The 11,946-nt window shown below is 36.1% G+C and overlaps 1 protein-coding gene across 2 annotated transcripts in view; it reads right to left on the minus strand.

Annotated features, from left to right (window-relative positions):
- Positions 1-914: 914 nt before the first annotated feature.
- The window catches only part of TBC1D15 (TBC1 domain family, member 15), a 137,493-nt gene continuing 126,461 nt past the window's right edge, over positions 915-11,946 (minus strand). The window contains exon 18 of one of the 2 annotated variants that reach the window (XM_006882569.1): positions 915-2,243. In XM_006882569.1, coding sequence (XP_006882631.1) covers positions 2,022-2,243 — 222 coding nt within the window. In that variant the 3' untranslated portion in view covers positions 915-2,021. The remainder of the gene's footprint in view (positions 2,244-11,946) is intronic. The other variant, XM_006882570.1, reaches the window with a different exon arrangement.

The following is an 11,946-nucleotide window of genomic DNA, read 5'->3' on the forward strand; positions in this document are numbered from 1 at the left end:
AAACTTTATGAATTTCAACTTTATATATTGATTTTTTACACATTAAAGCATCTTGTAAAATCAGTAACAAGACTTTAAAAAATTAGAACAAATACAGTTGAATATTTTATTTTATAATCTCAATAGCTCAAGTTTCCACTGTATCTGCTAAGTGGATTATGTGAACACTGATTAGTGTTAGTAGTATTACTTTCACATAAAAAGGTGTACATAAAATGTAAGCAATTCGGTAAAAAGTGTTTTAACTAGTAGTTTATACTAAAATTTGGCAAAGTTCAACTTATTAAATTTACTAAGTATTTAAAAAAAAAATCCAAAGTAGGTATCACATTACGTAGTAGGAAAAAAACTCACAAAAAGCCACTGTCCAGGAAGAACAAGGAGGACATCAAGATGTTCTAAGCAATTTCCTGAATAGCAGGAAATGAAAGACTGGAGATATTGAGCTTTTGATCAGTTTACTTTTCTTCTCTCTCTGAACAGGCTTACTCATTATTAAATGATGAAAGATAACATACACATGATATTAAAAACTAAAATCTAATGGTTCTTCGGTTATAACCGTCAGCTAATGCTAAACAAGGGAAAAAGTTCATTCCATTTCCTAACTTTCAGGAAGGTAGGGAAGTTTACTAACCTTTTGAGAACTGTGTAACTTTCCTTTTATACTATAAACATCAACTGTGGGGAGCTCCTTTATTCAGTCTAAAGACTGTACCCTCCTCTCCAGGGCAACACTATCCAATTTCAAGCTGATAATTTTTTTCCCAGTTATACAAAGGGCTGTGTTTCTTTCTCACTCTTATAACTCCAGTGAATTTTTAAAAACAAAAATCTGAGATAGGAAGATTTACATTCTCTGAGAAAAGAACCAGGAGGAGACACTTCTCAGTGTAATTCAACTGAAAATACTTCATTTCAACTTTAAATTTATTTTAATGATATATACAGAGTTAATAAGACACAATTAAAATGGAATCAGGTTAATTCCACATAACTTAAAATCATGCAACATTGCATGGTAAAAACAACAGTTTTATTCATATACAAAACAAGTATTATTTGAACTTGTAAAGTCTTAAAATTTTTGACATAAGTATTTTTCAAAGAATATTTTATAAAAATTTAAAGGCCTGATTAATCAGTTAATGCATTATTAGGAAATAGAATAAACATTATTAGTAAAGTTAAAAGCAATTAGTTTTAAAATTACACCAGGTACAGGGTTGGATGTAGCCTCCTGAAATAAATGTTTGGGTAAGAAAATAGTTTTGAAAAGATCTCATATTGAAGCTATGTATTAATTTTGTCAAATCAGATTGTAGAAATCAATAGTCAAGTTTATTCCATTAAAGAAAATATGCCTATCCTTTCTTATAGTCATAAATAAGTAGTTATTTATAATCTTTATATACAAGTGAAGGAAAGTTCAATGTAAAATATATGTCACCAATCCACTTGGAGTTGAAATAATTCTATCTAGAAATTATACTGTTTTGATGAAAATGTCCAATTTAAGTCATTTAAAGTCACATCCAACCAGAATATTTAAGCTGAGTATTTTTGTAAACAATAGAGAAAAACAATTCCTTTTATTTCTTTACTTTGTCGCCAGGTAGCAATGTACTTCTTAGCTTAGAAAGCTGTAGAAAGCCTCAATATTCAATCAAATCCAAAACCCAGTAAGCTTAAGAGTAAACAAAGTGAATGCTTTCAAAGTGCATAATTTCCAACGCATTCACTTATAATATTATCCAATTCCAGTTCATCAGCAAGAAAATAAAATGTACTTGGCTATAAAAATATTAAGGAATGTTACTGAAAAGGAAAGGCTATTTGGTAGAAGTAAATACAAAAATAATTAGTTTAAATCTTTGTAAAGCTTTAATGCAAGAACATCACAGTACACTTTCTTTCCATAAACCTTAAAGCATGATCAATACCAAGATTTTAAATATCCATCTTTCAAGTAATTGCAAAAAGGTAAAGCAAAGTGTCTCTTCAAATATTAAGATAAATGATCATGCAGGTGTTAATCTGCTGACATCTGGAGATACTGACATCTGTGCTGGGCTATCCTCTCTAGATCCTCTGGCAGCATAGCCAAGCAAGGAGTTACTGTGAAATGCAGATGGTGTACAACCAGTTATGACAGTATTCTCATCTTCACCCGTGTCTGAATCTGGCGTTGACACTTCACTCTCCTGAAGCCCCAGGATCTCACAAACTGCTTGTGGCAATTCCTGGATAAGGAAAATAAAATACAAACCACAACTCATTACAGAGTCAAACACTCACAAGGTACGAACTATTTGGACTACATTCATTCTGTAATTTCAACATTTATTTTGACAATGTGATTGTCATGTCTCCTTTTTTACCTTCTTTTCCTATCTCAACTGAAATCTTAAAATAATTCCAGGGTAAGTTAAAGTAGCCAACATTTTTCTTAAGTTGTTACCTGACCTTTTCCAAATTAATCGCTCTCCAGCACACTCCATCACATACAGCCTTTCCATATTTAACATTTATATTTTACTTTCCATTTTTATTTTCTTTCACTCAATAGAGGTTCCTTAAACATTTTTAAAATATTTCTCACTGACATGTTTTGAACTAGTAATTACCAAATAAAAGTATGAAAACCTGAACCAATATAGCTATTTGGATTTATGAACAAATGACTCAAACACCAATAAAGAATTTCCAGAGAAATGCAAAACTCAAAATGCATAAAAAAGATCACTTCATTTGAATTCAATAATATATTTGTCTTGTTTTAAAAATAATTAAAAGTGTAATACAAACGTACTGCCACAATTTAAATACTACAATCCTTTTAGTTATTAGTTTCTATCTTTACATGGGGATACTGCCTATTTGATAAGAGTTACTACTCTGTAATCACCAATTTAACCAGGTGATATATCAATACAATATTACAGAGAGGAGGCAGGTACTTGGGTAGGCCATTAACACCAACTGTGACTTTGAGACTGAACTGTTGGAACCTTACCACTTCCTGGGCCTTTACCTACTTTTGTGGGATCAACTCCCTCCCAACTAGCCACAGAAGAGGTGACAGGTTTATGGGTGGGCATTAACATCCATTAAGACTTGGGGATTGAACTGTTAGGACCATATCAATTCCATGGGCCTTTTCTCTGACCAATATACCCTGGTAGCACTCTCGGTACTTTGTTTAACCCTGGGGAAACAGCCCCTCTCATCAAACTACAGGACAGGGCAGAGAAGTGGGACCACCACACCTACGCAAAAGGAGAGACCTCAGCTCCTTGGTCCTCAAAAGACAACAGGATGAGAAGTCTGACACAGGAAACATGGAACAGAGATGCCCAGAGACAACCAGCAGGAAAGCCTGCCACTGAGAAACTGAATGGAGGCAACACTTAAAATTCTGCAATCAATGGGATCATAAAGATAAGGAAATGACAACTACCTACACAGACACAAAAGAAATTGACTTACATATATAAAAGCAGCATTCCCATAATGTCAAGGAAGCAGCAGGCATTTCAAACATTATGGAAAAACAAAACAAGCCTCTTCCTAAAAAAGGTGACCAGACTGCAGAGCCAGGGAATGCCCCAGAGACAGGGATGCAGAAGAAATGTATTGACATGAAGTTACCTGATCTGTTATTAAAGAAATTTCAAATTATGGAAGAAAGAATTGAAACTATAAGTAACAAGATATAAGAAATTTAAAAATCATCACAAGACAGAGAGTGTACAATTACCACAGTATTAGAAACAACAGAAATGCAAACTAGAATATCAAGAAAGAAAAGGCAAAATTTTTCAACATGCTGGAGGAACAAAAAAACAGAGTATCAGACATAGTACAGACAATGAGCAAACTATAAAAGAAGAACCTCAATGCAAACTCACTGGAAGAAGGAAAATGAAGAAAATATTGGAATTATTTGGGATCATATCAAATGGAACCAAGTATGTATGATTGAAATTACAATATGGGAGGATGGGGAAAGAAATATTGAGAAAATTGGGGAAGAGGTACTAGAAGAAAATGTCTCAGGTAGCATAAAAAACAAGGAAATCAACATTTAAGAAGCTCAGCTAACTCTTGACAGAGCAGATCCCAAAAGAAAAACATTAAGCTATATTACAGTCAAATTCTCCAAAATTAAAGCTATACTAAACGCAGTGTGAGAAAAACAGAGTCACTTACAAAGAACGAATAATAAGATTAAGTTCTGATTTCTCAGCAGAAACCATGCAAGCAAAAAAATAATAAATGTAAAGAAGGTTTGAAAGGAAACAACCACCAGCTGTACTCAACAAGCTGTCCATCAAATATAAAGGAGAAATTAACTCTTGCATAAACCAGGAATAAAGGAATTCGTGAAAACAGGACGAATTCTATAAGAAATGCCGAGGGAAGTCCTTCACACAAAGCCAGCAAAGGAAAATATATGGATCAAAGCAACTAGTAACAACAGAAAAAGAAACATAGCAAAAAAGCAATGATAAAATCTGGCCTAGCGGGAGGTGAGGCTCTGTGCAATGAGCAACACTTTCCATTGCTTGTGGGGAGATAGGAGTGAGGCGTTCTGGGTTTATAGGTCCCTCCATCTGGGGGTCTTTGCCTCCTCAGCTGTGGGACCATTCCAGGAGCCAAGCAGAACAAGAGACTTTAGTATCTAGAACTTCAAGTAGAAGAGTTTTCTTAGCTCTCTGCAACAGAGGACTGACCCATGAGGCTCTGCAGACAAGCTGTCTGAGCTGGTGATTCTGATCTCTCACTACACCCAAGACAAAGGAGGACATTAAGCTAAAGGATAAAGGGTGAAGGGATGATGGAAGAGTATGTGCCAAGAGTGAGCACTCTCCAATGCCTGCAGGGACAAAGGACTGAGGCATTCCTGGGGTTACAGATTTCTCTATCTGGGGATCCTTGCTTCCACTCCTTCGGGGCCATCCCAGGGGCCAACCAGAACAAAAGCCTTTAGTATAAAAAACTTCAAGAAGAGTAAAGAATTTTCATAGCTCTTTGGGAGAGAGTAGAGGGCCTACTTGAGACACCCCCCTTCACTCAAGCTGTTTGAGCTGACAGCCCTGATCTCTTATCCTAAGCCACTTCAGAGACAAAGGAAGACAATAAGCTCCAAGTGAAAAGATGCAAGAGAAACTGCTTGAGTAGAGCACTTGGTCTCACACTACTCAACCACTTCATACATGAAGGAGGCCTATAGTATGGTGTTAAGGAAACTAAATCAAGGCAAGATTCCTACAGGGCTGTAGTGGGCAAAACAGAACCTCAAGAACTTTAGGAAGGGCAAATTTTCCCAGAAAGGACTTACAGTACAGTGAATAGCTCACCCCATGGACTGAACATTTTTAACTTGGTGACTAATGAACAACATTATAAAGACAAGAACTAGCAACAACCTTTGCAGACACAATAGAAACGACCTAATACTTATCAAGAAAAACTTCACATAATGTCAAGAAAACAGCAGGTAGCTTCAACCACTGTGAAACACAAACTAAGCTCTCTCTAAAAAAAAGCAGATAATACTAGAGACCTCATGAGTACCCCAGAAACAAGAAGACAAACTATTCATGTGATATGGAGACAACTGAACAGCTACAAATGAATGTATAAATAATGGAGAAAACAAGGGAAGCCAAAAATAATGGGAATAACCTAGCGGTAGAGAACCAGAAATTATACCGATGAAGAGTTATTTGAACAGCTATGAAAGAAGGTGCAAATGATGGAAGAAACCATGGAAACAACCAAAAAAAGCAAAAGTTTCAGAGACACAGAGCCAGAAGAAATAAACTGACGAGGAGGAATTTCCAAAAATACAGAAGAAAATGCAATAAATGGAAGAAAGAACTGAAGCTGTAGATAAGGAGGTACAAGAACTTAAAAAAATCATCACAAGATGGAGAAGGTACTGCCAACACAGTACTAGAAATAACAGAAATGAATGAAAATGCAACCCAGACTATTAAGACTGAAATGGCAGAAGTGTCTAAAATGCTGGAAGGATAAAAAAGTAGAAGAGAACAGATGGAGCAGAGTCAGTGAGCTAGAAGAAAAGAACCTAAATGGAAATATACTAGAAGGAAAATCAGAGATGAGACATGAAGAATCATGTAGGATGACATCAAAAGGAGTAACATACATATGATTAGAATTCAAGAATTTGGGGGGGAGGGGAGGGGAAGAGGAGGAGGAAGAGGAAGAAGAGGAGGAAGAGGAGGAAGAGGGAGGAGGAGGAGGAGGAAGAAGAAGAAGAAATATTAAGGAGAAAACTGTGGAAGAGGTAGTAGAAGAAAACCTGCCAAGTTTTATGAAGAACAAGGAAATCCACATTCAGGAAGCTTCAACGAACACAAAATAGATTATACCCAAAAAGGAAAATGTGAAGACACATCATTGTAAAATTCACCAAAATGCAAGATAAGGATAGAATACTGAAAGCAGTACAAGAAAAACAGAGTCATTTACAAAGGAAAAGCAAACGGGATGGCATATACAGAAATTTGAAAGAGAACAATTGCCAACTGAGGATCCTATCCCCAGCAAGACTCTCCATTAAATAGGAAGGAGAAATCACATCCTTTAAAGAAGAGAAAAAAATAAAATAAAAAAAATTTGTGAAAAGAAGACCAAATCTATAAGAATTTTTAAGGGAAGTCCTTCACACAGAGACAACAAAGGAAAGTGGATGGACTACAGTAACAATAACAGAAAGAGAGCAAATGGCACGAAAAAACCTGGCCTGCCAATAGTCACACTTTATGTGACTGACTAAATGTACCAATCAAGTGGAAAAGAGTAGCAGACTAAAAAAATAAAGCCCATCAATATGTTGTCTACAAGAGACACATCTAATAAATGAAGAAATAGATAAGACTCAAAATCAAAAGGCTGGAAAAAATTGTACCAAGCAAATAGTGTCCATCAAGAAGGAATACTAGTCTCTGATGAAATAGACTTCAAAATGAAAGTCAGCATAAAAGGGACTATATAACGATTAAAGGCACACTAGATCAAAAAGATGTTACATTGGTCAGCATCTCTACACCAAATGACAGACCTACTAAATACCTAAAACAACTGTTACTAGAATTGAAGAAAGATATAGACAGCACCACAATAGTGGTAGGAGCCTTTTAACACATACATACCCTTGCCAAAGGATAGGTCAATTCAAAAGACCCTTAACAAAGAAGGAGAAGACCTAAACTACATAATCAGCCAACTCGACTTTGTGGATGGATGTATTCTTAGTAATGCACCCAACTAAAACTCAATTTTCTTCTCAAGTGCATGTGGTTATTGTTGTTGTTGTTGTTAAGTGCCATTGAGTCGCAGGCGACTCATAGTGACCCTATGAAGGAGAGTCCTCGACGCTTGGGTGCCTTTCATCCTCTCTCCAGGTTCATAGAGTTTCCGGAGGCAAGCTATTACGGAAGTGGATGCCACTCCTCCTTCCAAGCTAGAAGAAATGAAAGACTGAAATAAAAAATGTCCTTTAAACAAATGATAATGGATAATACAACATACCAAAACCTATGGGATACAGCTAAGGCAGTCCTCAGAGGGTAGTTCATAGTAATAGACAAAACATAAAAAAATGAAGAAAAAAGCAAAATTAATGATCTAACTCAACACCTTTATCACACAGAAAAAGAACAATCATCTAACCCCAAAGCCTCTAGAAGAAAGAAAATGTCAAGTCCAAGAGCTGAAATCAGTGAGATAGAAAACAGAAAAACAATTGAAACCATGAGTAAGACCAAGAACTGGTTTTTCAAAAGGGTCAATAAAAGTGACAAACCATTGGTGGGATTGTAAAATGGTACAACCACTTTGGAAGGCAGTTTAGTATTTCCTCAAGCAAAGCCCAACAACATGTTGCCTACAAGAGGTACACCTAAGAAATGAAGAAAAATACTAAAAATCAAAGGCTGCATACAAATATACCAAGAAAATGGCATCCACAAATAAGCAGGAGCAACATTATGAATCTCTGATAAAATAGACTGTAGGATGAAAACTACCATAAAAAGTAGAGAAGGGCACACTATGTAATGATCAAAGGCACACTAGATCAAGTAGACATAACCTTGGTCAACATCTACACACCAAAAGGTTTAACTTCAAAATACATAAAGCAAGGAATTAGAGATTTGAAGAAAGAAACAGACAGCAACACACAAAAGAAACTCAACAAAGGTGCCAAAGAAGTAAACTATACTATTAGCCAACTTGATCTCATGGACATATTCAGGGTACTAGATCCAACTTGTGGTTACTGTGAAGCTGAACACTGTGACACTGATGTGTCAAATGCGATAATGGTTACCCATGTACCCATAGTGTATAGTATATGGTGTAGCTCCCCGATTAAAACAAGCCTGGAAGCAGGAGTGGCATCCACTTCCGTAAATAGCTTGCCTCCAGAAGCCCTATGAACCTGGAGAAAGGATGAAAGTTATGCAAATGTCGAGGACTTTCATTCAGAGAGTTGCTATGAGTCACCTACGACTCCATGGCACTTAACAATTAACAACAACACCACCCAACTAAAACTCAATTTAGTTTCTTCTGAAGTGCACTCTTGACACCAGCAGTTAGGAAATCAAAACTCTAACTGCACTAGGGAAATCTGCTGTCAGCTACCTCTCAAGAGTGCTAAAGAGCAAGGATGTTAGTCAAGAGACTAAGATGCACCTGATTGAGGCCATGGTCTTTACAATTACTTTCTATACATCAGAGAGCTGAACAATGACCAAAGATGATGGAACAATAATTGATGCCTTTGAACTGTGGGGTTGGAGAAGAGTTTTGAACATATCATGGACTGGCAAGGGAACTACTCAGTCTGTTCTGAAGAGGGAGAAACCAAGCTGCTCCTTGGAGACAAGGATTTTGAGACTATGTCTCACATATTTTGGTCATGTAACCAGGAGGTCTTTAGAGAGGCATATCATGTTTGGAAGGGTCGAAGGACAGTGTAGGGAGAGGAAGACCCTGGATGAGATGGATTGACACAATAACTGGGGTAATGAGAGTAGGTGTGTCAGAGACAGTGAGACTGGCTCAGGATAGAACAGGGTTCAGAGCTATTTTGCATAGAATTCCTAGAATTCAGAAGTATTGGCACATAACAATAGGAACATGTGGTGTATTCTCCAGAACTGATCACATTTTTAGGACATAAACCAAGTCTCAAAAAATTTAAAAAACAAAAAAACAAAAAACCAACATTAAAATAATTCAAAGTATCCTCTCAGACCACAAAGCCATAAAACTAGAAATTACCAAGAGGATAAAGGATTAAAAACCACCCACATAGCAACTAAATAACACCCTGCTTGAACTCTTTTGGGTTACAGGGGGAAAAAAGTGAAATTAAAAATTTCCTCAAAACAAATGAAAATACAATTTATCCAAAACCTTTAGGATACAGTTAAGGAAGTCCTTCGGGAACAGATCATAGCAATTGGCAGACACATAAAAAAGTAGGAAAAGTGCAAAATAAACTACTCAACACATAAGGAGCTAATCCCAAAATATCTACAAAGAAAGAAAATTATAAGGAAATGGCTGAAATCAATGGGCTAGGAAATAAAAAGAAATGAAACCACCATTAAGACCAGGAGCTTCAAAAGGGTCAATAAAATAATACAACCATTAGCAATTTTAACAAAAGAAAAGAGAAGACACAAACAACTTCAATAAGAAATAAAAAAGATGACATTACAAGAGAATCAGCTGGAATTAAACAGGTAATAGTATGAAAAGCTATACTCTTAATAAATTTGACAACCCAGAGGTAATGGACAAATTCCTACAAATCACACCTTACCCAGACTGATACAAATGTAGAATACTTGAATAGATTCATCACAAAAGAAGAAATGAGCAGATCATAAAAAGACTCACCCACATTTAGGCCCAAGGGTTTCACAGGTGAATTCAACCAAATGTTTGGAAAGGAAGTATCACCAATTCCACTTATATGATTTCAAAAAAACAGAAAAAGAAGGAATACTTCCAGAGTGGAGTGGGAAAAAAGCATAAAGGAGACTGTACTCACAAAATCAAGAGCCAATATCATTCTCAATGGGGAAAGATAAACGGCATATCCCTTGGAAACAGGGCCAAAGAAGGATGTCCTCTCTTTAATTACTTACTCAACACTGTATTGGAAGTACTGTACTGCCAGAGCAGTAAGATAATAAGAGGCCTCCAAATTGGCAAAGAAGTGATAAAACTGTTGCTATATGCAAATAATATGATAGTCTGAAATAGAAAATACCCATTAGAGCTGATAGACCAATTTAGTAGTGTGGAAGAATACAAGATCAACATTTTAAAAAATCAGTGGGATTTCTAGACAGCAACAAAAAAGCACAGAAAAGGAAATTAAGATAGCAATACCATTTACAAGAGCCAACCACAAGATGAAATTTTTGGAATAAATCTAACTAGAGACACAAAAGATTTTTATAAGAAAAGCTGAAAGATACTGTTTCAGGAACCAGTAGAAGACCTAACTAAATGGAAAGGTATTCTTTGTTCATGCAGAGAAAGATGACTTAACATTGTGAAAAGACAATCCTACCAAAAGCAATATACATGTTCAATGTAATCACAATACAAATACTAAACTCATTCTTCAAAGAGACAGAAAAAGCAACTGGCAATTTTATTTGGAAAAGAAAGAGATTCCATCTGAGCAGACTTCTTCTGAAAAATAAAAATGAAGTGGGGGGTGCTGCACTCCCTGACTTCAAAACATACTGAACCACAGTTAACAAAAATAATATGGTACTGGTACAATGACAGAGACAGACTATTAGAACAGAATGGAAAACCTAGAAATTTATCTATCTACCTCTGGTTAATTGGTATTTGACAAGGGAAAACTTATCAAATGGGGAAATGACAACTTCTTCAACAAATGCTGATGGAAAAAACTGGGTATTTACCTGCAAAAAACTGAGACTGGATCTATATCACACCACATACACAAAAATCAACACAGGATGGATTAGAAATGGATAAGGGTAATGCCCAAAATCATAAAGATAAAAAAAGAAAAATGGAATCAAACTGAGAAGCTCTAGCCTATGCCATAAATAGGCTTGCAGAACTGCCAAAGAAGAACCAGCAGAGAATGAAATTGACAACTGGGGCCTTGTAAAAATCAAGTCCCTGTGTGCATCCAAAACTTTTTCCAGTTAGGGTGAAAAGAAAGCCTAAAGGCTTGGAAAAGACTTTGGCAATGACACCTAAGACAAGTGTCTGATAATGAAAGTTTACAGAATACTAAAGGGGCTGGGCAAGGAAAAGACTGATAACGCAGAAACAAAATTAAAAGACTTTTCACTAAGAAAGACGAAAAGGCCAACAGCCACAAAAAGTAATGTTCAAAATCAAGGTCAATTAGAGAGATGCAAATCAAAACAAGAAAGAGGTACCATCTCACTCCAGTAGTAGTAGCAAAATTAAATACAATAGCAAGCAATAAATGTTGGAAAGGATGTGGAGAAATTTGAACTCTCATGTACTGCTGGTAGCACTGTAAAATGGTAAAACCACTATGAGAGGCAGTTTGACATTTCCTCAAAAAAGCTAAACATAGAAATCCTATCTGACTCAGCTATTTCTTTCACTTCTAGGAATATACTCCAAGGAAATCAGAACTGAGATATGAACGAAAAAGATTTATACACTTATAGCATGGAAAAGTCTGCTGATAGGGACCTCTCCAAAGTACTGAAGAGCAATGGTGTCTCTCTGGAGATTAAGGTGCATCTGCTACAGGCCATGGTCTTTGCTGTCACTTGTTATGCATCAGAGAGTTGGACAATGACTAAGGAGGATAGAAGGAGAATTGATGCCTTTGAACTGTGGTGCTGGAGAAGAGTATTG

This window comes from Elephantulus edwardii, unplaced genomic scaffold (genome assembly GCF_000299155.1).
Source record: "Elephantulus edwardii isolate Elephantulus edwardi_28Jun2011 unplaced genomic scaffold, EleEdw1.0 scaffold00021, whole genome shotgun sequence".
Classification (NCBI taxonomy): domain Eukaryota; kingdom Metazoa; phylum Chordata; class Mammalia; order Macroscelidea; family Macroscelididae; genus Elephantulus; species Elephantulus edwardii.